At 51.6% G+C, this 20,399-nt stretch overlaps 1 protein-coding gene across 2 annotated transcripts in view; it reads right to left on the bottom strand.

The window, feature by feature from the left end:
• LOC139582240 (midasin-like) overlaps positions 1 to 20,399 on the bottom strand; it is a 43,533-nt gene that overhangs the window by 7,792 nt on the left and 15,342 nt on the right. Inside the window, exons 33-83 of one of the 2 annotated variants that reach the window (XM_071412219.1) lie at positions 20,114 to 20,243; positions 19,624 to 19,881; positions 19,238 to 19,435; positions 18,814 to 19,022; positions 18,391 to 18,513; positions 18,047 to 18,244; positions 17,811 to 17,918; positions 17,167 to 17,355; positions 16,979 to 17,068; positions 16,528 to 16,791; positions 15,936 to 16,203; positions 15,223 to 15,382; positions 14,927 to 15,043; positions 14,637 to 14,845; positions 14,342 to 14,490; positions 13,912 to 14,111; positions 13,523 to 13,752; positions 13,265 to 13,378; positions 12,994 to 13,123; positions 12,675 to 12,781; positions 12,417 to 12,550; positions 12,100 to 12,260; positions 11,733 to 11,853; positions 11,316 to 11,529; positions 10,978 to 11,221; positions 10,619 to 10,742; positions 10,290 to 10,457; positions 9,778 to 9,992; positions 9,170 to 9,575; positions 8,887 to 8,999; positions 8,082 to 8,751; positions 7,792 to 7,953; positions 7,182 to 7,464; positions 6,723 to 6,961; positions 5,923 to 6,018; positions 5,479 to 5,573; positions 5,144 to 5,268; positions 4,760 to 4,921; positions 4,442 to 4,625; positions 4,127 to 4,310; positions 3,719 to 3,872; positions 3,348 to 3,494; positions 3,109 to 3,235; positions 2,838 to 2,943; positions 2,542 to 2,657; positions 1,886 to 2,290; positions 1,550 to 1,770; positions 1,240 to 1,377; positions 777 to 958; positions 368 to 529; positions 8 to 145 (exon numbers count right to left, since the gene is read on the bottom strand). In XM_071412219.1, the coding sequence (XP_071268320.1) occupies positions 8 to 145; positions 368 to 529; positions 777 to 958; positions 1,240 to 1,377; positions 1,550 to 1,770; positions 1,886 to 2,290; positions 2,542 to 2,657; positions 2,838 to 2,943; positions 3,109 to 3,235; positions 3,348 to 3,494; positions 3,719 to 3,872; positions 4,127 to 4,310; positions 4,442 to 4,625; positions 4,760 to 4,921; positions 5,144 to 5,268; positions 5,479 to 5,573; positions 5,923 to 6,018; positions 6,723 to 6,961; positions 7,182 to 7,464; positions 7,792 to 7,953; positions 8,082 to 8,751; positions 8,887 to 8,999; positions 9,170 to 9,575; positions 9,778 to 9,992; positions 10,290 to 10,457; positions 10,619 to 10,742; positions 10,978 to 11,221; positions 11,316 to 11,529; positions 11,733 to 11,853; positions 12,100 to 12,260; positions 12,417 to 12,550; positions 12,675 to 12,781; positions 12,994 to 13,123; positions 13,265 to 13,378; positions 13,523 to 13,752; positions 13,912 to 14,111; positions 14,342 to 14,490; positions 14,637 to 14,845; positions 14,927 to 15,043; positions 15,223 to 15,382; positions 15,936 to 16,203; positions 16,528 to 16,791; positions 16,979 to 17,068; positions 17,167 to 17,355; positions 17,811 to 17,918; positions 18,047 to 18,244; positions 18,391 to 18,513; positions 18,814 to 19,022; positions 19,238 to 19,435; positions 19,624 to 19,881; positions 20,114 to 20,243 (9,447 nt within the window). The remainder of the gene's footprint in view (positions 1 to 7; positions 146 to 367; positions 530 to 776; positions 959 to 1,239; positions 1,378 to 1,549; positions 1,771 to 1,885; positions 2,291 to 2,541; positions 2,658 to 2,837; positions 2,944 to 3,108; positions 3,236 to 3,347; positions 3,495 to 3,718; positions 3,873 to 4,126; positions 4,311 to 4,441; positions 4,626 to 4,759; positions 4,922 to 5,143; positions 5,269 to 5,478; positions 5,574 to 5,922; positions 6,019 to 6,722; positions 6,962 to 7,181; positions 7,465 to 7,791; positions 7,954 to 8,081; positions 8,752 to 8,886; positions 9,000 to 9,169; positions 9,576 to 9,777; positions 9,993 to 10,289; positions 10,458 to 10,618; positions 10,743 to 10,977; positions 11,222 to 11,315; positions 11,530 to 11,732; positions 11,854 to 12,099; positions 12,261 to 12,416; positions 12,551 to 12,674; positions 12,782 to 12,993; positions 13,124 to 13,264; positions 13,379 to 13,522; positions 13,753 to 13,911; positions 14,112 to 14,341; positions 14,491 to 14,636; positions 14,846 to 14,926; positions 15,044 to 15,222; positions 15,383 to 15,935; positions 16,204 to 16,527; positions 16,792 to 16,978; positions 17,069 to 17,166; positions 17,356 to 17,810; positions 17,919 to 18,046; positions 18,245 to 18,390; positions 18,514 to 18,813; positions 19,023 to 19,237; positions 19,436 to 19,623; positions 19,882 to 20,113; positions 20,244 to 20,399) is intronic. The other variant, XM_071412220.1, reaches the window with a different exon arrangement.

Here is a 20,399-nt window from a genome sequence, read left to right as displayed (position 1 = left end):
GCATCACCTGCTCTTCATTCTCGATCTTGTCGCTGACGTCTTTGGTGCCCTCTCCCTCTCCGATGCCACCGCCCTCATAGTCATGGAACTCTGTGGCCCCCTCTCCGTCCCCTCCCTCCATCAGCTCCTGGGGTAGACAGAAGCCCTGCAGGACAAGACAACAGGACAATCAACAAGGGGAAAAAAGTGGCTGTACTGTAGGCACCATTGCAGCGTAGGTAACTTACCCAAACAGTCAAAATAAACAGGTATTGAAAACTACAGTTTGTCCTAATGTTGTTCACTACTCAATAAAAATAAAACAAGTTTCACAAAAGAACCTTATACTATGTTTCAAAGCAGATCCCAGTAGAATACAGTACACTACCTTCTGGGCTAGCTCAGTGAAGATGCCGGCCAGGACAGAGAGCAGTTTCCCAGTGCTCCTGTGCGCTCCCAGTGACACGGCCAGGTAATAGCGTACCAGCTCTGAGTACAGCCCCAGCATGGGCTCCAGACGCGCCAGCAGCCTGCACGCCTCACTCAGCTCCTAAAAACAAGGCACACGGGACAAAGGAGTAGAACAGAAGGTCAACGGTGACGGATGAATATCACGAACAAAGCAATCTGAAACGACAGGACATCATCGTTCAGAAAACCTCAGGAGAAAGAAATAATGAACTCCTATGGCGACTTTGACATTGTTGGCTACCTTACAGAACCGTTGCGTTTTAGTATATATCCACTACACTAGAGGGCGGTATAGGCTACAGTATATGCTGTGTGACTGCACCCACCTGTAGCTGGTGAGATGGACAAGAGTCTCGGTGGACTCGGAGTCTCTCCACTAGCTGTTCCAGCGTGTCGCTGACCTCCCCCAGGGAGAGAGACGCCACCTCGGCTCCTAACTCCTCCTCCAGCAGACGGCTCAGGTGACCAGGCTTCAGCAGGTCCTCCTGGGGCGCCTCCTCCTCACCTTCTGGAACAGGCAGATACGACAGGAAATGACATCCCCATTCCCAAACAATGATCAACACACTTCACAGAACCCTAGGATTGATCACGTTAATACATCTTGGCCCAGTCTCACTCTGGCTTGCTTGGGTTGCTTTTTAAGACAGTTAGTTCTCCTACAGTCCCCCGGCAATAACCACACAAAGAAAAGCCCCTCCCAGTTCCAGTCCGTTTTCTTCCGTCTGGTGCCTAGCGAATATGACCCAGGTGTGTTATTGGAGGAAGACAGCAGGGGTCTCTCCTCACCTCTCTTGGTGTCTGTCTGCTGTTCTCCCTGCTGCTCCCCCTCCCTCCTCTTCACCAGGGTCTGCACGGCAACCAGCACAGTGTTGATGGCCTTTTCAAGTTCAGCAGAGAACTCTGAGCGGAATGTTTGCTGGTAATCTGAGGGGGGAAAAAAGAGGTGGAGGGAAAATTATTTTAACAATGTAATAACACTGTGATACAATTTTAACACCAGTGTAATACCAATGGAATATATATATATTTTTAGAAACGGGCATTATAATATACATGTGACTGATTGATTAACTTAGCATGATCGGTCTGTTTTCACCTGTGTGTCCGTGGCCCAGAGAGAGTAGCTGGGTCTTCCAGGTGGTGAACTCCGTCAGGGCGGCCTCCACCTCTCCTCTGACGTACTGCAAGCCCCGGGTCAGGCCAGGCTGGGTGTCGGCCGTGCCCTCGGGGGTGGTGAACAGCTGCTCCACCGCGGGCATCTGCGCCGTCACGGAACCCAGCCGGTCATAGCCCGAGCAACACACAGAGAAGTGGCTCCTGGGGAGATGTGGAGGAAAGGCATGAAGACCAAAGCTTAATGGTCTTATCTGTGTTAAGTTCCTGTTTAGTACTATCAGTATTCCTAATGCTATCTTGTGCTCCTAGGCCTTACCAGGAGTGCAGCGCCCCCTGTGTGGACTGCAGTGCCACTGCATCCAGCTCCTCCTTCAGGCTCTGGGTTTGACCCAACATGTCCGCCACGCGCTGACTCAGCTGGCTCCAGGCCGGGTCTCCCCTCCTCAGCAAACACCCAGGGGGCTGCCTCTGAGACGCCAGGGGGGACGGGCACCTCAGGGTGGGCTCCCTCTGCCCGCCTGACCCGTCCGTCTGCCGGGGCCCCTCAGGGCAACACTGCAGCAGCCAGGAGAGCTGTTGGAGGAGGGTGACACACTGCGCCGACAGGCCCTGGGCCTTGATCACCCAGCCCTGGAGAGAAGCCTGGGGGGGAAGGCCACCACGGTCCTCACTGTGGGCCTGGAGGTGAGCCTGGATGCCCTGAACACTGACTGTTAGCCTCCTGCATGTGTTAGAGGGGATACAAGCCAAAAGGAGTGTTAGAAGGACAACTACAGATAGAGATACTCAAAATGTCTCCCAAATAAAACCCTATTCCCTATATAGTGCGCTGCTTTTGACCAGGGCCCTATGCGGAATAAGGTGCCATATAGGCTGCCATTTTGGACGCAACCATACTAAGAGATACACAGATCCTCTATCCAAACTGTAAGCTCTGAGGTGTAAGGTCATAGGTTAGAAGTTAAGGTTCACCTGTGGTGGACCCACTGCTCAGTGAGCTTGGCCAGGCGTCGCCTCTGTCTGAGCAGCAGCTTGAACAGGTGGGAGGAGAAGCCTCGGCACCGATCAATGTTCCCAATCCCCAGCTCCTGGAACACACACACAGTTCAAACCACGTCACAGTTTTTCAGACGCCGTTAAGGCCATGGATATCCTATCATTTGGCACGTAACTCAGTGGTTTAGACCCCATTTAGAACACACAAAATAACCAATATTTCGCCGTTGCAATGAAGTCAATCTGTCGGTCATTCCATTTCAGTCTTTCACCTTAGCAGCGCTCTGGAGAGCAGTCATCATGGCCGTTCTGCGGGTCCAGGAGCGGTAGAAGTACTTCTGACAGCCGTCCCACGCAGCGCTCATCTCAGTAAACAAACTGAAACAGACATAGTTCCATGCCACAGTCAACCAGGTACTCCGTGACGTACCGCACAGCTATTCAAAGACGTACCGCACAGCTATTCAAAGACGTACCGCACAGCTATTCAAAGAGTAATATTTCAGGTGTGTGTAGCAGCCAGGTGGGTGCGTCTTGTCTTACCTGTTCTCGGCCTGCTCCTGGGTCCTGACTGCTGCCAGGGCGGTCTGCAGCTCCAGCGGCTGCAGACACAGGGTCTCCTCTGGGTCCGCTGTCCTGTTCCAGTTCAGGCCCTTACGGTAGGACAGACCTGCACAAAGACAGCAGCACCGCCAGTAAACTCCGGTCATAAAATACTGTACCGTGTCAGTGTTCTGACATACGCTGTACTTGGGATACAAAGTCTATGTAGAGGGACTCACCGATCTCAGCCAGCATCTTGAAGAGGTCAGACAGGGCCCTCTGCTTCTGCTGGAGGATGTGTTTGACCTCAGACTTCTGCTTCTCCTTCTCGGCTTTCAGGTCGATCGTGAGGCTCTGGAGGTCACGCAGGTTGCTGATGATCTCCCCTGAAATAAAAAACACAAATATCTTGGTCGAAACTATAAATCATAGAGGGACTTTTTCAACAATCTAATCCGAGGCAGTAGAACTTCAGCAAACGCTTCTCATCCAAAACCTTTGATATCTTTGTTTTTCTCATTGTCATTCGTGATGGATTCTCAACGAGGCGGTACATTCAGACGTTTCTCATCTAGAACCTGTGAGGCCATAGTTTTTCTCCAGCTCTTACCGGTGAAGACGTCCAGGTCCTCAGAGAGCTCGGGCAGGGGGTTCTTCTTCACCAGGGTCACACACATCTTCCTCATCTTCCTGGTGAGGAGGGGAAGACGGCCCTGCAGAGATGAGGGCTCCACACCTGCCAGGCCCTCCTCTGGGGACTCACTCTGTAACACACACACACACACACACACACAAGCACAGTCATTGCCAACATCATAAGAATGTACTGAAAGAGCTCTTTGTGGATAGCGATACTGGTCCAAACTGTCATTTTATGAGTCAGAACAATAATGTTTTTGTGTCAGAACAGAACACTGATGTTGATACCATAGTATACATGGCATATTGACATTGTATATTATTGCCACTCGTCTGTGTGATGCGAGTGATTGGGGATAGAGGGTGGTTTGTACTGCACCTGTAGGTCTCTGGCCTTGCCAGGGAGGGCGTTCTTCAGGGCATGGTGAAGCCTGTGCAACGGGGTGTTCTCTTGGTTGGCATCCACACTGTCCAGGCTGGCACTGCCGCCCTGCTCCATCAGTGCCGGGGCACACGGCCCGCTCAGCGCTGCCTCAAACTTCTTCACGAACTTAAACAGGGTGCTGGGAAACCAGAGTGGTGGATATTGTTATGTATTTACTGGATGGGGATCAAGGGCCAAATGGTATGGTGTAACGGTCATTTTTTAAATAAACAAGAAAATGAGGATCTTTTATTAAACAGGCAGTCTTACCGATGGGTCTTGTCCACCGACTGTTTGATGGACCAGAAACTGACGTCGTTCCACTTGGAGATCTTCACAAAGTCCTTGAGCTCCTTCTCAATGGGCTGGCGGAGCTGAGTGACTTTGGTCTGGATGCATTCTGAGAACTGCGTGTAGTACTTGTGCAGATTCCAGAGGAGACTGCAGAGAGGTTCTGTGAAAGCAGGAAGGAGTTCCTAGTCAGGACTACATCTGCATGTTTGAAAAGGTGAACACCAAGTCAACGGACATAGCGCAGACTACTGTGTGTCTGTAAAGTATGTGAGGTGACGCTGGGTTGGGTCCCACCTTTTCCGTGCTGGCTGGGGGCCAGGAGGAGGTGGCAGTGGAAGCTGAGCAGCATGGCCAGCCGCGTGTGGTACTCCCCTAGGGTGGAACCCTCCATGAAGGCCTGCAGCGTGGACGACACCGTGGACAGGGACAGACTCTCCAGAGACAGATCGCCCTCTACTGGAGACAACAGAGGACAGGGAGAGTTAGCTGGCTAATACTCCAGTGTTCATTAGGGCATGCAATGGAAAACGCTTCAAAATTTTTTTTCAACAGAAACCCCCAAAAAATGTTGTTTCTTATTGGACAGGTCCAGGTAGTCCCTTTCTGTTTAAGTCCGTTTACTTCCGTTCGGTACCTTATGAATGTGACCCAACATTTTCATGGATGTGCAATAGGTACCTGTGCTGGTGTCCATCCTCTGCTCCTCCAGGTACCTCTCAACCAGCTGGTAGAGGGAGAACCAGTGCTTGGTGGATCTCTCTGTGTGACGCTTCAAGGCGTTGTCCAGACTGCTGGACCAACAGCTGTTGATGCGTAGAAAGAAAGAGAATAGAAAGACCTTAAAGTCTCGCGGGTTGTGGGAAACCACATCCATTTTTCTCCCATAGTGTCAACATGCATGCTAACTGCTACAAACACTACAATAACTCCAACAGGAAATGATATTATATACAAAAAAAGGTAACAGTATTACAACCAGGAGTATAACCCTGCCTGCTGTTTCTGTTCCTTACTTGATCTCCAGTTTGCGCCACTGGATAATGAGGTTAGTGACAGGCTCCAGCTCCCTCCTCAGAGAGACCTTGCGGCTGGCGTTGTTCTCCCAGTCCTGAGGAGGGCAAAGGGGCTGAAGTTAGAACAGGGTTATAGGGCCATTATAGGAAGATATGTCCCAAATGGCACCCTATTGCCTTTATAAGGCACTACTTATGACTAGGGCTCAGGGCTATAGGGAGACATCTGGGGAGTGGGTATGGAGCCCAGTCGGCTCGGGGATTCAAACCAGCGACCTTTCCGTTACTGGCCCGGCGCTCTTAACTGCTAGGCTACCTGCCGCCGCTGGATAGCCTGGTCACAGGTCTGTTTGTACGGTTCTCGCCAACTTCTATGGTCACGACAGCACAAACATACTGTATCTTGGACCAGGCTAAGAGCGGGAGCATAACAGCAGGACGCACCTGGGCTTTGCTGAGCAGGATCTCCAGGCCGTTGAGGAACTTGGCCAGTGGGCTGGCCAGACCGAAGCCCATGATCCTCTCCATCACCACCGTCAACTGGAACAGAGAGACAGACACAAGCTCAGCAACACTAAACTCCTGAATGCTTACTTACGCTGGTGGCAGGATGCATTAGCCTTCCGTTAGGTTCTTATTTTATCAGAGTAAATAACTCACGGACACTAGAGAAGCTTAACCAAGTTGAATTCTTCCCAAAAGGGTCGTGACAGCTGTAATTCAGACAACCAGACATTTCTCACCATCACAGGTATATATATATATATATATATATCCCACTTAAGACACTCCTCCTTCTCTCCAATCCTTACATCTTATGGTTAAACAGGAAGAGGGTAGTAAAACCTTTATTACTCCCTTCAGGGGATCTGACCTGACCTCCTGACCTCAACCCCTCCTTCGCCGAATCCACAGATGTTCATCTGCTTCCCGTATAGCAATCTTTTGATCTCCGTCCACCCAGCACATTCCACAGCCACTCGGTCTTTCTACAGATCTCAGGCCTTTATATACTATGCGTCTGATCTATCGTGTCTTTAATATCTCACTGTTCAAAATATTCGAATCCAACACTTATGTTAAATTTCTCTCTTGTGAAAGCCGTATGTTCCGCACGGGAATTAAGTAATAAGTAATATTCATTTAAAATAGCATTCAACTACTAAGATCAGCGAACCCTCACTAGGGGATATGAGCTACGAGACACTTATAAGCCCATAGGTTGGGTCACTCATGGCTCTTACCTGCACTAGGGCGGGGTGCTCGGGCCAATCCTCCAGCCTCTGTCTGACGGCCAGGGCCAGCTGTTCCAGTACAGGCAGACACATGCGGGCCTCGCTCATGTTGGGCTGCTGGTAGAAGTCATAGGGCCCGTCTGGCTGGAGGGTCAGGCCCTCGGGCCCCGGGGTCCCCTGGACAGTGTTCTGGAGCAGGGCGCTGAGGAGCAGCTGGGTGCCTGTCATCTGCTGGTCCATCTCAGAGTCTGAGGGCCACATGGGGGAAATACCGTTTTAGACAAAGTCGTAATGTCTTAACACAGCAAACAGTAGAGTTAATGGAAATATTCTAAAGAGAAAAGCAGGATTCAGTTAAATCATAGGATAAAATACCTGTAGGCAGGGCTTAAAAGTCCCGACACCTCTCAATTTCAGATTTTGTGTAGATATAAATACAGACATGGCATGACTAAGTGTACTACCCACCCATGAGATGGTAGAAGCGTGAAATCACAGGGGCTGTGGTCTGATAGGAGGAGACCAGAGCTCGGATGTGATCTCCGCTGTGATTGGCTGGAGCACTGGCCTGGTACCAAAGTGATTGGGTGTAGCCCAGACAGAGGCGTTGATGGACCTGTACCACAGTGTTCATACAGGCTGGAGACAGGCAGCCAGCTTCGCTGGGATCTTCTATCACTTCCTCCTCCTCTGGCTCTCCCCTGTCTGCCGGTCCTTCCAGACTGGGCTGGGCAGTGATGTCAGAAAAGTCCTGAGGAGAGAGAGAGAGAGAGAGAGAGAGAGAGATAAGAGAAAGTGAGAGAGAGAAGAGAAAGTGAGAGATGTGAGAGATGAGAGAAAGTGAGAGCGAGAGAGAAAGTGAAAGAGACAGATAAGAGAAAGTGAGAGAGAGAGAGGAGAGAAAGTGAGAGAGAAAGTGAGAGCGAGAGAGAAAGTGAGAGAGACAGAAGAGAAAGTGAGAGAGAGTTAGAGGAGGCAGGTTGTTTACGGTTGCAAAAGTTGACTAGGTGATAGTGAAATGTAACAAACTAAAGAGAGATTACATTGGATCCATTGGCTAGCCCTGAAGTGACTGTACCTTGTTAAACTGGGGGAAGCAGCGTCTGAAGTCCCTCTCCTCTTGCTCGTCCTCGCTCAGGCCCGTTCCGTGGAGTCTGCTGCGGTGACGGTACAGACTGGCCTCGAGCTGCTCTCTCTCCCGCGCACGTCTCTCCTGCTCGTCCCACTCGTTCACCAGAGCCTGGACATATCGCATGACAAACAACATGAACACTGGTTGGTCCACCTGACTATCAATCAATAAAATCAACAAATGCCAATCAAAAAGTCAACATCCAATGTTATCCAATCAAAACGTGTGACGCCCACCTGACAGATGTGTCTGAAGAGTTTGAGTGTGTCCTGGCTAAGCTGGCCTGTGGAGAGGGCGTGACACTGCAGGTACAGCAGAGCGTTCAGGAGTAACGTCCCTGGCTCTGGGACCACGTGATCCGGGTCCGGCTGGGGCAAGAGCTTCCCTAGGCCCCTCAGAACATCCATGCAGCCCCTGGAGCACAGGTAGTCTGCCCTGGCCAGGTAAGAGGGCAGGCTGGGGGAGATGGAAGGGAAGGCCAGTAGGCAGGACACCAGCTTGGGCAGGCCAGGAATGGGGGTTAGGGAGGAGTCCACCTGGGATGCCACCAGCCTCATGCCGTGCCGGAGCTGGAGGATGGCGGTCCTCAGTGGCCCCACCACGTCAGGGTACAGCGGGTACTCCTCCACCAGCCTCTGGGCGAAGCGGTGCTGCGAGGCCTGCCACACAGCCTCCTCCTTCAGCAGGCCCTGAGTCCCCGACCTGAATTTGGGGCCGCTCCCCTGGAGGGCTTTCAGCAGGTGGGAGAGCAGGTCTTCCACAGTGGCCGGCTGGCCGATGCTGCAGAGGTAGTGCTGCAGCTCCTGGAACAGCTTGCCGTACTGGGGCTCGTTGGGCCTGCAGGCCTGCTTCCTGGAGAGCTCTGCTATCTGCTCCTTCACCTGCTGCATACGGATCCACAGGTACCTGCGGACACAGAGACAATGACGTTTAAAAAGACCCCATCTGGCAAAAACCAGAACTATCAGTGGCCAAATGCATAATATATTGCCATGGTGTCTGTGGACACGTTGAGTTCTGATACTGTGGACGGTTGTTCACCTGATGCGAGGATGCTGGAAGCCGTCGGTGATGCTGCTCTCCTCCAGCTCAACTCCCGTCAGCAGCTGAGAGGACAGACTGCGTCCTCGCCACTCCTCCTGCAGCAAAGCCAGCTGGGAAAGAAAAGGAAGGGTCACTGTCGACGTCACATATAGGGTAAGAGAATGACACTCAACTTCAATGTTAAAAAAGACCAGAGACTTAATATCTCCCGTCATTACTACACTCTACTACTGTACAAGGTTGAAAGGGTTAAGAGACTGCTGCATTGACAGTGGCCCACCTCCTCCTGGGCGTAGTCCAGCTTGTAGGCCCTCTTCACGGCCGGGTCGAAGATGGTCTGTGGGGTCCAGGTCTTAATCTGCAGCAGGCCCATGTTGACCCAGAAGACCCCGGAGCGGACCAGCTGGCTGAAGCCCTGGACGCGGATGGAGCCCTGGACCCTGTTCTGGACAAACTGCTGCAGGCAGGTGAGGAGGGCGTCCAGCAGGCCTTCGGGGAGCAGGTTGGAGGGCAGGAAGTCCCTGAGGGCGGTCTGGACCTCCTGGGCAGCTACCAGAGGGTCCTGGTCGTCCACCAGGCTCTCGCAGGTCTCGGTGTAGCCCTCCTGCAGCCCCGGGGGGAGCAGCTCTGACAGGGACTGTAGCTGCCTGCGCAGCACCACGCCCTGCAGCCGCAGGTCAGTACTCCTGAGAGAACCAACAGAGAGGGTGAGACAGAGATAATCTAGCCGAGTCAAATGGATATTAATAGATATACACCAAAACCATAGATTGTTGATATAGGTAGGGTTAGGACTTTTCCTATTGACAGTGTCAGCGTTCTATATGTCGTTTGTGGTGATTCCTCTCTATAAGCCTGAGGTGCATGTGTCTTCTCCAGTGCGTGTACCTGAACTCGGCCAGGGCCGGAACAGCCATGTTGTCCCACAGCACGGCGGTAACGTCTTGGAGCTGCTCGGTCCTCTCCCTCCACTCCCCCAGGGTGACCCGGGACGAGGACAGGAGGGACCTCCCCGTGGGGTCCCAACGTCCCCCTGTCTCGCTGCTGCTAAGAACCCCTAACATGCAACTGGACCACACTGCTTTGCTCAGCATGTCAGGACCCTAGAGGTGACGCAAGGAGAGTGAGTGAACGCGTCTGTTATGGAATACTCAAATTCAATTCAATAATTAACTAAATCTCGTCCACCAGCCGGCTCTGTATGTGGTAGCAACTGAGCCTGGGGACAAGGTTAAGAAGTAACATATTGGAATCAGAATGGCAGGAAATGGAATTAAATTCAGTGATGTAAATGGGTCCAAATCCTAATGCACAAATCAACATCATTGACATCAACACACATTGAGATTGTTTTGGCAAGCTATGAGCCTCTCTAATATCATAGATGTTACATTAGCTACCATTTTTCCAGGTCCCAGAGGTGACTTGGATGATATCATCTGGCCCTCGGGACACAGGGGGTCCCACTTCAGCCAGCGCTCGGGGTCAGCGGTCACACTGCTGCTCCACAGGGCCGACAGGGCCTCCGACAGCAGATCACACCACACAAACTGCAGCTCCTCCACAGGCTGGGAGGGGAAATGCAGGCAGGCACCACAGTCAACAACACATGACACAAAACCACATCTTCTGTTCTGTTTTGAGGCACAGGTACAGGGATGTCCTCTTGAAGGACAATACAACAACACGATCAATCAATTATACTGTGTAAACTGGATGAACCACTGACCCGGTCACTGCTGAGGAGGAACCAGAGGGGCTGGAGCTGGCTGACGTTCATGGGGGTGGACTGGAGACAGAAGCGCAGGTGTTGGGAGACCTCACGACGCAGGCTGTCCTCTGACTCCCTGTCCCTGTGGGCAAAAGTCAACACTAGTTAGTTATCGGTACAACAACATGACACAACAAACTTATTTTTGATGGCATTATTGCTGCTTTCGTGTCAGGTTTCTAATATGCCAAAGGTGATACATTTGAAACGCTAGATACTTTCAGGCATGATTCAAAATCTGACTCAGTCAAGCGAGATAATCCTCCATCCGTCATGAATGTACTTCCTCCATTGACCCGGTTTGGCCGTTCTCTTACCCCTGTGTGAGAGCCAGCTGCAGCAGGTCGGTGCTGAGCCGGAGCTGGTTGAGTACGGCCAGCTCCTCCATGAGAGGCCAGAGCTGGGCCCTGCGGCTGAGCTGCTGGAGCACCTCTCTACAGGGAGGGGCGCTGTCCCCCTGGTCCCCCTCGTCATGCATGGAGGGGCGTACCTCCAGAAGGCCGCACGAGGTCATGTGATCCTGCTGCTGCTGGACGCACGACACCAGCCTCTCTAGGACACCTGGGGTCAGGATAGAATGGAATAATGAATAGTTAAGACAGATGCAAACACTGAAAGATCGACACATAGACACTTCACTGCAGCACCAGGTTACCGGAGTTCTGGGGCTCTAGCTGGTTGTTGGCTAGCAGGACCAGGCCCCAGGCTTCTAGCAGTCTTTCCTTGGTGTCCAGGCCCAGGGCGGCTCCCTGCAGGCGGACCAGCTCCTGTCTCCACAGGGAGGCTGTGTTGTCCAGCCTCAGGTCGCCCACGTCCAGGGCCCTGCTCAGGACCCTCAGCTGGGAAGCACACTCAGCCACAGACTCCAGCTATGGGAGATGGAGAGGGAGACAGCTTCATATAACATGGACGATCTCCATGAACTCTACCCGATGAAGGTGTCTGACAAATACCGTTATGCAATGTTTTAACTTTTACAATAAATCATATATCACTTGAGTGACAATAACAGTTAGGGCAGTGTAAAGGTGTTTGTCATAGTGGATTGAATGCTCTCTCCCTTCCTCTGTACCTTGAATGGAAGGGGTTTCCCCAGCGTCTTCTGGATCCCCTTCAGGGCGGTGGCCACGGTAACAGAAGTGGACAGGACGGTCTGGATGGCAGCCGACACCGTCTGGAGCTCCTGCTGACCACTGGAACAGCAGGGCAGCACAGGGTTGTTGTCAGTCATTACATTGCAGCCAGAAAACACAAAGTCTGCCTCCCAAATTGCCTATATTAGTACGCTGACTCCGGTCAAAAGTAGTGGACAATGTAGGGAATTAGGTGACGCGACAACTTTTACTGTCAAGTCAAGGTGTTTGATTCTAATGTCCAGAAAGTCCGTCGGAGGATTCGAATACTGACTCCTGGGTAAAAAAAAGGAAGGCGTCACTCACTCATGGGTGCCATCTCCCAGTAGCAGCTGTGGCAGCCGGAGGATGAGGTGTTTCTGGACCCACTGCCAGTGTAGCGAGAGGACCGACACTCCCTGGGAGTCGGCAGGCAGCGAGTTACACACCTGCCAGAACCGGTCTCTCCACTGCAGCAGCTGCAGGATCTGTGGACAACATAGATCCTGTTAATTACCATCATTCTATTTTATTCCGTGGTGGACACACACACACACACCAAGGTTAAGCCAAGGTTGACGACGGTTGCTGAATGAGAGAAACTAAAATGCAACTGCAATGACTTGGACGGTATTACGACGAACCTCGAACATGAGGTGGTCAGATATGTAGGGTTGTCCAGTCTGCACGGCCTGCAGTGTGAAGGCGTCCCACAGGTCAAAGAAGGAGCGCAGGTGCATCAGCACTGGGTGAGGCAGACGACCAATGTCCACCGTCCCTTTAACGGTCGAAACAAAACACCATCAATATTAAAACATTCATATTTCCACAGTCCCCCCCCCAATTACTATATACTTGACCGAGGACTTCCCCTGGGTTTTGTTCAACATGGTGTACTGTACCTTTGGAGAAAGCAGTGGCCAGCCTCAACGCGCTGTTGTGTGCTGATGTCTTGATAGCACAGCTTCCCACCGCGGCCCTCTCCTCTCTGTCCGTCAACAGTATGATCCTGTTAAGACGCACATCACACCCAGGTTACTCAGCCACCGATGTAAACCCAGCCCCTAAACATCCAGACTACCGGACGGAGGTTGAAATGCCAAATGGCTCCCTATATATAAGAGGCACTAGTTTTGACCAGAGCCCAATATGCCCTGGTCAAAGAAAGCTGTGCACTATATAGGGAATAGGGTCCAATATGGGACACAGCCGGACACATACCTGTTGGCCACTGCGTTGAGAGCCTCCATGAACTCCATGTACCTCTCCTCGTCCTCAAAGTTGCACGTGTTGGCCAGAATGTCCAGGTACTGCTTGTTCCAACGCATGTCCACCAGAATCCTGTAGTCATCTAACAAGAACAGACATGCCCATTAACGTCAATTGTGCAATTTGTGAAAAGGGATTGTTTTGATGGGAGATATGGTATGTAAGATCTGTGCAAAAGAGCTTGGAGGGTGTTCGGAAATCTAATTGAGTTAGTTTAGCCTACCTGTGCTGTGTGGCTGCAGCAGCTCAGTGAGGCACTTCCCCTTCACAGTCAGCTTGCTGCTGAACAAGGCCTTCAGAGCTCTGTTCCCTGCCTCCAGCTGCACCAGTGCCACCTCTGAAACAACAAACGGATCTCAGAGTAGTCCCCTTGACACAAACAGTAACATACACCAAACGCACACCCCTGGTAGGTAGCAACAAAGCTCCAAAAAGGATTTAAAAAAACATAGGAATAAGGGCAGTGAGTGGATCTCCCTACCAGGGGCGTGCTTGTAGCTCTTGGCTAGGCTGGAGAGCCAGGCGGTGCGGAGCATCCAGTCGGAGTGCGAGGCCCTTTCGATGAGCAGCCTGACGGCGGTGGGTAGCAGGCGTAGGGCGTCACCGTCCTCCACCAGGTCCACCACGCCGCCGGAGAACACCAGACCCTCGTGCAGCGCTGTCCCGCTCTGAAGCGCCCTCTGGAGGTCACACAGGCTCAGCGGACGGCTCCTGGTGACACACGCACAGACACACGTCAATCCAAACGGTAGCATTATAGCTACAATAAGACCCGGTAAAACTCTGGGTCCTAGTTCTAATCTGTTTTTCCAGGCCTTGTCATATGATCAGTAAAAACTCCTGGCCCGACCTGTGACCTACGAGTCTCACCTCTTGCCCTGCATGCTGAGCGTGTTGAGGCAGAAGGAGAGGACCTGTCCGTCGCGGAGGACCGAGGAGAAGCAGGAGTCCTCCGTGGAAAGCAGGGCGGAGGGGAAGCCGTCGGGCCACACCCCGGCACACAGCAGCCCGCTGCCCCAGTCCTCTGTGTCCAGGATGGACAGGCGACGCTCAATCACCTCCTGGGCTTGCTGGAACAAAACAGAGCAGGGGACAAAACATGTCAAGCTTATAAAGAAGATAGAATATAAATATATGAGAATAGAAGTCGTATTGGACAGTGGGATGTCACTACATAAATCTAGACTGGTCGCCGGGGTATCCTACATCACAGAGTAACAGGGAGAGGCTGATTGGCTGAGGGTAGCGGTGAGAGTTTCAAACGGTGGTCTATAATAGACATGGTGGTGTTGGTTGGTACCTGTTGGCTGGCGTTGGTGCGTTGGCAGAGGGAGTAGGCCTCCCCACAGGCGTGCTGTAGGGCACTGGGCAGGTCCACCCCTCTCTGCAGCTGGCAGGACAGGAGGGCTGCAGCGTGGAGCAGGGAGGAGACGCATGACGCAGGGGAGTCTGGGTGGACAGAGAGATTCATATCAGATGACTCCTTCTATGGATACCTTTGATTTGGAAGAAACAAGCAACGTGCCAACCCCAGCTGATATCTAACTGATATCCTCCATCTTTTGGAGAGGTTTCGCTCAGTGCCCAGGGCTTACCCCAGATGGTAGCTTTGATGTCGGTGTGTATCTCGATCAGCAGGTCACACACACAGTCTCCGGTCACCCCGGCGGTGTGGAGTACAGTCTTCAGGTCCAGCGTGTCCCAGCAGACCCCCTCGTGTTCCCCTGGGATGTAGATCTCCACACCTCGGTTCCTCATGGCTCTGGAGATCGCTCCATGGATTGGGTCCATGGTCAGGAACAACCTAAAGCAGATGGGGAGACGTGATGAGACTGGACTATTCAAACAGAGTGTGTGTGTGTGTGTGTAACCTTTTGTATTGTACCTGAAGTTGGGGTGTGGGGTGATGGAGGGGGTGGTTCCGTCGATGACCCCGCGCTCGTTGATGGTCAGACAGCCGCCGGGCTCCAGCAAGGCATTCAGACGGTCCAACACAGAGGGACTTAACACAAACAGAAACACAACAGCCATTTACCACATCTCTACCATCTGCAACACACTCTGGTGGCATCCTGCATCAGACCAAGGGTTAACACAAACCAAGGGGTTCAGGAACTACCTGTAAATATAACGGTATCTTCTCCTTCAATGTGATCATTTCAGATGCAGGCCATTTCTCACCTGCAGAAGTTGACGTTGTCCATGAGCAGCCAATCCCCAGCCTGCAGGGCCTGCACCAGCATGCCGTCCAGCCACTCAAAGCCTCCGTTACTCCAGCCGTCCTGCAGCTGGGCCAGACGCTCCTTCAGCAGGGTGAAGTCCATCTGCAGCTTGGACATGTCTGGAGAGAGAGGGTGGGGACACAGAACATAGAGTTTACACTACTCACCCAGAGTTTATCACATGTAGACGGGTAGATATTTTCCTCGAGCAACGATACGTGCCGTGAGCAAAATGCTATGGTTAGTTTCCCCACAGCCCCTGTGTACAACGACCCAGTGTACAACGACATTTACATTTAAGTCATTTAGCAGACGCTCTTATCCAGAGCGACTTACAAATTGGTGCATTCACCTTATGATATCCAGTGGAACAACCACTTTACAATAGTGCATCTAACTCTTTTAAGGGGGGGGGGGGGGGTTAGAAGGATTACTTTATCCTATCCTAGGTATTCCTAACGACCCAGTGTACAACGACCCAGTGTTGCCCTTCTTTACTACTTGCTTCAAACATTTCATTAATCAACTACTCATACACTGTCATCATGACTCTCGTGATCTTCTGTTCCAGAGGGAGCTGCCTGGCCCTGACATGACCTCAAGGAAGATGCACTTGTACCTTCCTGCCCGTTTGTGTTCTTCAATCAAAATAAAGTGTCAAATATACCGTACCCGTGAACACCTTGAGTTTGGTGTTGAGCTTCTGCAGCAGGAGGATGATGACCTCCAGTTTGTTGAGCGCCTCCGAGGTCACCGCCCCCCCGGTCCTCTCCAGCCCCTCCTCCTTCAGCCGGCGGTAGAACAGGCTCCAGGTCTTCAACAGGAACTCGGTGTCCTGCACCCCCGCTCCGTCCAGCGACATCAGACCCCGCCGCGTCACCATGGCGACGATGTAGTCCACGTTCTCCAGCACCTGCTGCCAGGGCCGCACGATGTCCACCTGGAAAGAGAACGGACCCAACTCGGTACTCTGGAAAGGAAAACGGGAGCCCACCCGACCCGTGCTGCAATCCCAACTCAACCAGCACTATAACTCAACACTCAATACTACGAGCTCACAAACGCTACAAAGAACTTACCCGTACAAAGAAGCATTTATAGTGTGCGTGTTTGACTAAATTGCAGTCGGACTGCACAGAATCACTGATCTACAAATCCCCGTGCATTCTGAATTACTACTCATTAGGGGTCTTGATCACATAACTACTCTGCTCATCGCCTTGCTCAAACGGATCCTCTCAAAAGTCTATCTGTGATTGGTTACCTGCTCGAACCCTCCCAGCAGCTCGGTGGTGTCCATGGCGCTGTTCATGGCCATGACGCGGAGGCGGTGTCCGGTGAGCAGGGCCAGGAGGCGCACCAGGCTGGTCTTCCCGCTGGCCGTGGGGCCCACCAGCACCGCCATCCAGCCCATCTCCACACACTTCATCAGGGACTCCAGGGGCCGCAGCGCCTGGTGGGTGATGGACAGAGGAGGGTCCAGGGCCACAGGGGCACCTCCGCTACGCTGGAGCACAGAGAAGCCCACCTGGATGAGAGGGAGAGAGGAGGACAAGGAGGAACAGAGAAGAGGGTCAATTCACTTTCTCGATAATTGGCTCTGAATGACACCATTTTATCAGTACAATCAAAACATTTCTTGATAATATCTTCCAATAATAATAATAATAATATCTTTCAACCGAAAATTGGATGGAGTTCGCAACATGACTGACCTGCAGATTGAGTGGAGTGATGTGGAATTGTCTTGATCCGGTGTAGGGCTCAAAGTCCTCACCAAACACCTTCCTGAACACAGACAGCACCTGAAGACAAAAACACGTCAAGAGATAAAAAAGGAAGTTTGAACACAACCCCACTGAGTAAAGGTGCTACATATGTACAGGAGTTGTAGTCTACATACCTGGGCTTTGTCTGCCTCGGTCCTCATCCTATCAGCGTACACCAACCCCACATGCTGACCCGGGTTGAAGAACCCTGGCGATTGGTCGGCCTGCATCAGCTGACACCAGCGGAACATGTCACGCAGGTTGAACTCCCAGGGGCCTCCTCTCTGACCCCACTTCCTCTCCACAGACACCTCATGGACCAGCTGTGAGAAAATAAGCGTTTTTTTAGGGGAACAGAGTTAAGGAATATGAGTGGCTGGACATAATGGTGTTTAAGACAGCAAAAACGGACTAGGAGAAATATGGTGGCCAACAAAGAAATGGGGGGGGGGGGGCTCAGTTACTTCATGACATTACAGGTGGAAAAGACAAAAACAGAATTGATTCTCTATCAAACAAGTCCTCAATATAAATCAGAGGGACTATAGTGACCCATTTGACAAGGACAACGTGTTTTTTGGTCACTTTGCCATGCACTAATGGCACTAAATGTGAGGAACATCGGCCGCAGCTCTACAGGCTGGCGGGCATTGTCCTTGGCTGTGAGGTCAAATATGGACACATGTCACCTCCCCAACGGTCACAGAGAGCCAGAAAAAACGAAAGAGTTGAAAAGGGCTGAAGGGGGGAGTCAGTATAACAGGACTGCTCTACCTACCCGGTTGTTGAACTGCACCATTTTAGAGATGATCTGATTGTCAATGTTCGGGAAGATGGAGTCTCCAATGAATTCCATGTCCTCACTGGTCAGTTGATCCACAAACACCTGAGAAAATAGGTGAAATGTCAGTTTATTTCCCCCCCAAATGACAAAAATATTTTCAAATCAACCATAATATTTATTCAACGTATCATTACATAATATATCTAAAACACTGGCTCTTTATCACTTACCTGAGTGAATCTGTTGAGGAAGGATTTGGGCAGGCCCTTGCGCCCCCCTCCTTGGGTGAAGGGGTTCTGGCAGCCAAAGAGCTTGGTCTTCTCGTGTTGTACCTGGAAGCTCATGCCCAGCTCTGGGATGTAGATCTCAGCACGGTGGTCAAAGCAGGCGTTTAACCCCTCCAGGACCGACTGTGATGCCAAGTTTAACTACACAGAAAAATAGACGTGTCATAAAATCGCATTCTTCTCCGAAACGTTTCATTTATATCACCTAAAACAACACAAATTCAAGTAAGTTTATACAAATGTCTATTTGCTGGGGAGTTAATACAAAAAACTGTGAGAGCCCCCACCTCATCCAGGACAATCCAGTGTCCAGCCTTCAGTCCAGCCAGGAGAGGGCCATCCCGCCATGCAAACTCTCCCCCTTTTCCTCCCTCCACAGGCAGGTCGGTCCCAAACAGGTCTGTCACATCCTGTCAGGAAAGGATATGACATCGTACATAGGTTAAAAGTGCTTCCACTTGTCCATTACTGTGTTGTTCATTTCTTGCTCATTTAATTTCACAATCTCATGAATTTATACCAGTACAACGATATGACAACATGTACCAGAAGTTGAAAGTTCAGAAATGACATAATAATACTATATGGTATACACATATACAAAATATGAATCCAGAAACTTTATGTAGCATTTGAAATTGGCATAATCATAGTAAAGCCTTCTATATTAACACAAGAGCCCCAGTGAAAGTTAGTGAACAGCATCTTACAGTCTGCTCAGAGAGGTTGATCCTGACCAGGTGGTTCCCAGAAGCCTTTGCCAGGGCGGCCACCAGGCTGGTCTTGCCCACTCCAGGGGAGCCCTCCAGCAGCACAGGTCTCTGCAGCTTCAGGGCCCGTAGGAGCCTCTGGGCGTTGACCGCTGTGGTGCCTGCGGCTATGGCATAGTCAGTCAGGCTCCTGCTTTCCCTCTCCGGGCCTGATCAGAATAAAAGGACGAAAAGCGGATGGAAAAAGGAAACAAAATCAATGAAAAAGGTAAACACATTCAACGACACACAGAAACTGAAGGATGTTTTACAAAAACAGATCCATTAAACCACACGCTCCAGTCTTGCTTCCTATGGCACCCTATATAGTGTACTACTTTTGACCAATGGCCCATGCTCTCGTCTAGGGTCAAAGTGTCCCCACCTGAGGGGATGTAGAAGGGGTCGATGCCAAAGAAGTCGTCCCCCCAATGGGGCTCCCTGGACAGGCTGGTGTCGTAGACCCTCAGCGCGTCTAGCATCTCCTGGTCCAGCTTGGTGATCCCACCCAGTTTGGTACGCAGGAAGCTCAGACAGGCCCTGCGCGCCACCAGGGCGTTCTCCGCAGCAGACGACGTGGTCCCTGTGACATCATAGGAGGGACGCGTGAGATTAAACAATTCTAGTAGTTACTAAGCCTCTCACAATAGCAGCCAGCGTCTTCCACATGCTGTGTATTCTAGCATGACATAAGCAAAACAAAATCTGGCACCGGATAATTTGCTGTTGTAATTCCACACATCAACAACAGTCTGCGTCCCGGTGTCTGACCTGAGCCGATGCCGTCCACGTAGACCAGGCACGCTGCGTGGATGAAGGCGGTGACTGTGTCCAGCCGGAGATCCCACTCGGCCTCCTCCTCTCCCTCGTCCCCCATGGTCATGAAGCCGTCGGCGTCTCGCTCACACACCAGGTTGAGGAAGTTGACCCAGGACAGGATGTCCCTGACGCTGACCACGCAGCGCCGCCCAAAGTCCTGGTTGGTCAGCCAGTCGATGAAGTCCAGCATGAGCTCGGCGATGTGTCCTCCTGGGTTGGGGGTCAAAGGGTCATGGTGAGAGATGGCCACAAAAAGGAAGTAAAACGGATATTGAAAGTACTGGTGCTAAATAACACAGAGGGTGCAACACATTTGAAGCAAATCACAACCAAAACTGGAGAAGATTATATAAAATATGCGGTCAGACTATTCTAGCCTATCAAATGCTAGTCCTAGATGAATAGCTGTATTACGTCTGTGGTGTGCGGAGGAGAGGAGTACCTTGTTGGTCGCTATCGTCCAATGAGAGGCCAGTCCTCAGGTTGTGCTGGATGATCTGCACCAGGTCACTGCGGCTGTTACTCTGGGGGCACCAGATCTCTGTGAACCTGTTCCTCAGTGCAGGTGAGAGCTGGACACACACACACACACACACACACACACACACACACACACACACACACACACACACACACACACACACACACACACACACACACACACACACACACACACACACACACACACACACACACACACACACACACACACACACACACACACACAC

Source organism: Salvelinus alpinus, chromosome 8, assembly GCF_045679555.1.
Source record: "Salvelinus alpinus chromosome 8, SLU_Salpinus.1, whole genome shotgun sequence".
Taxonomy (NCBI): domain Eukaryota; kingdom Metazoa; phylum Chordata; class Actinopteri; order Salmoniformes; family Salmonidae; genus Salvelinus; species Salvelinus alpinus.
Note: the sequence above shows the minus strand (reverse complement) of the source record. Positions and strands in the feature narration are given on the sequence as shown.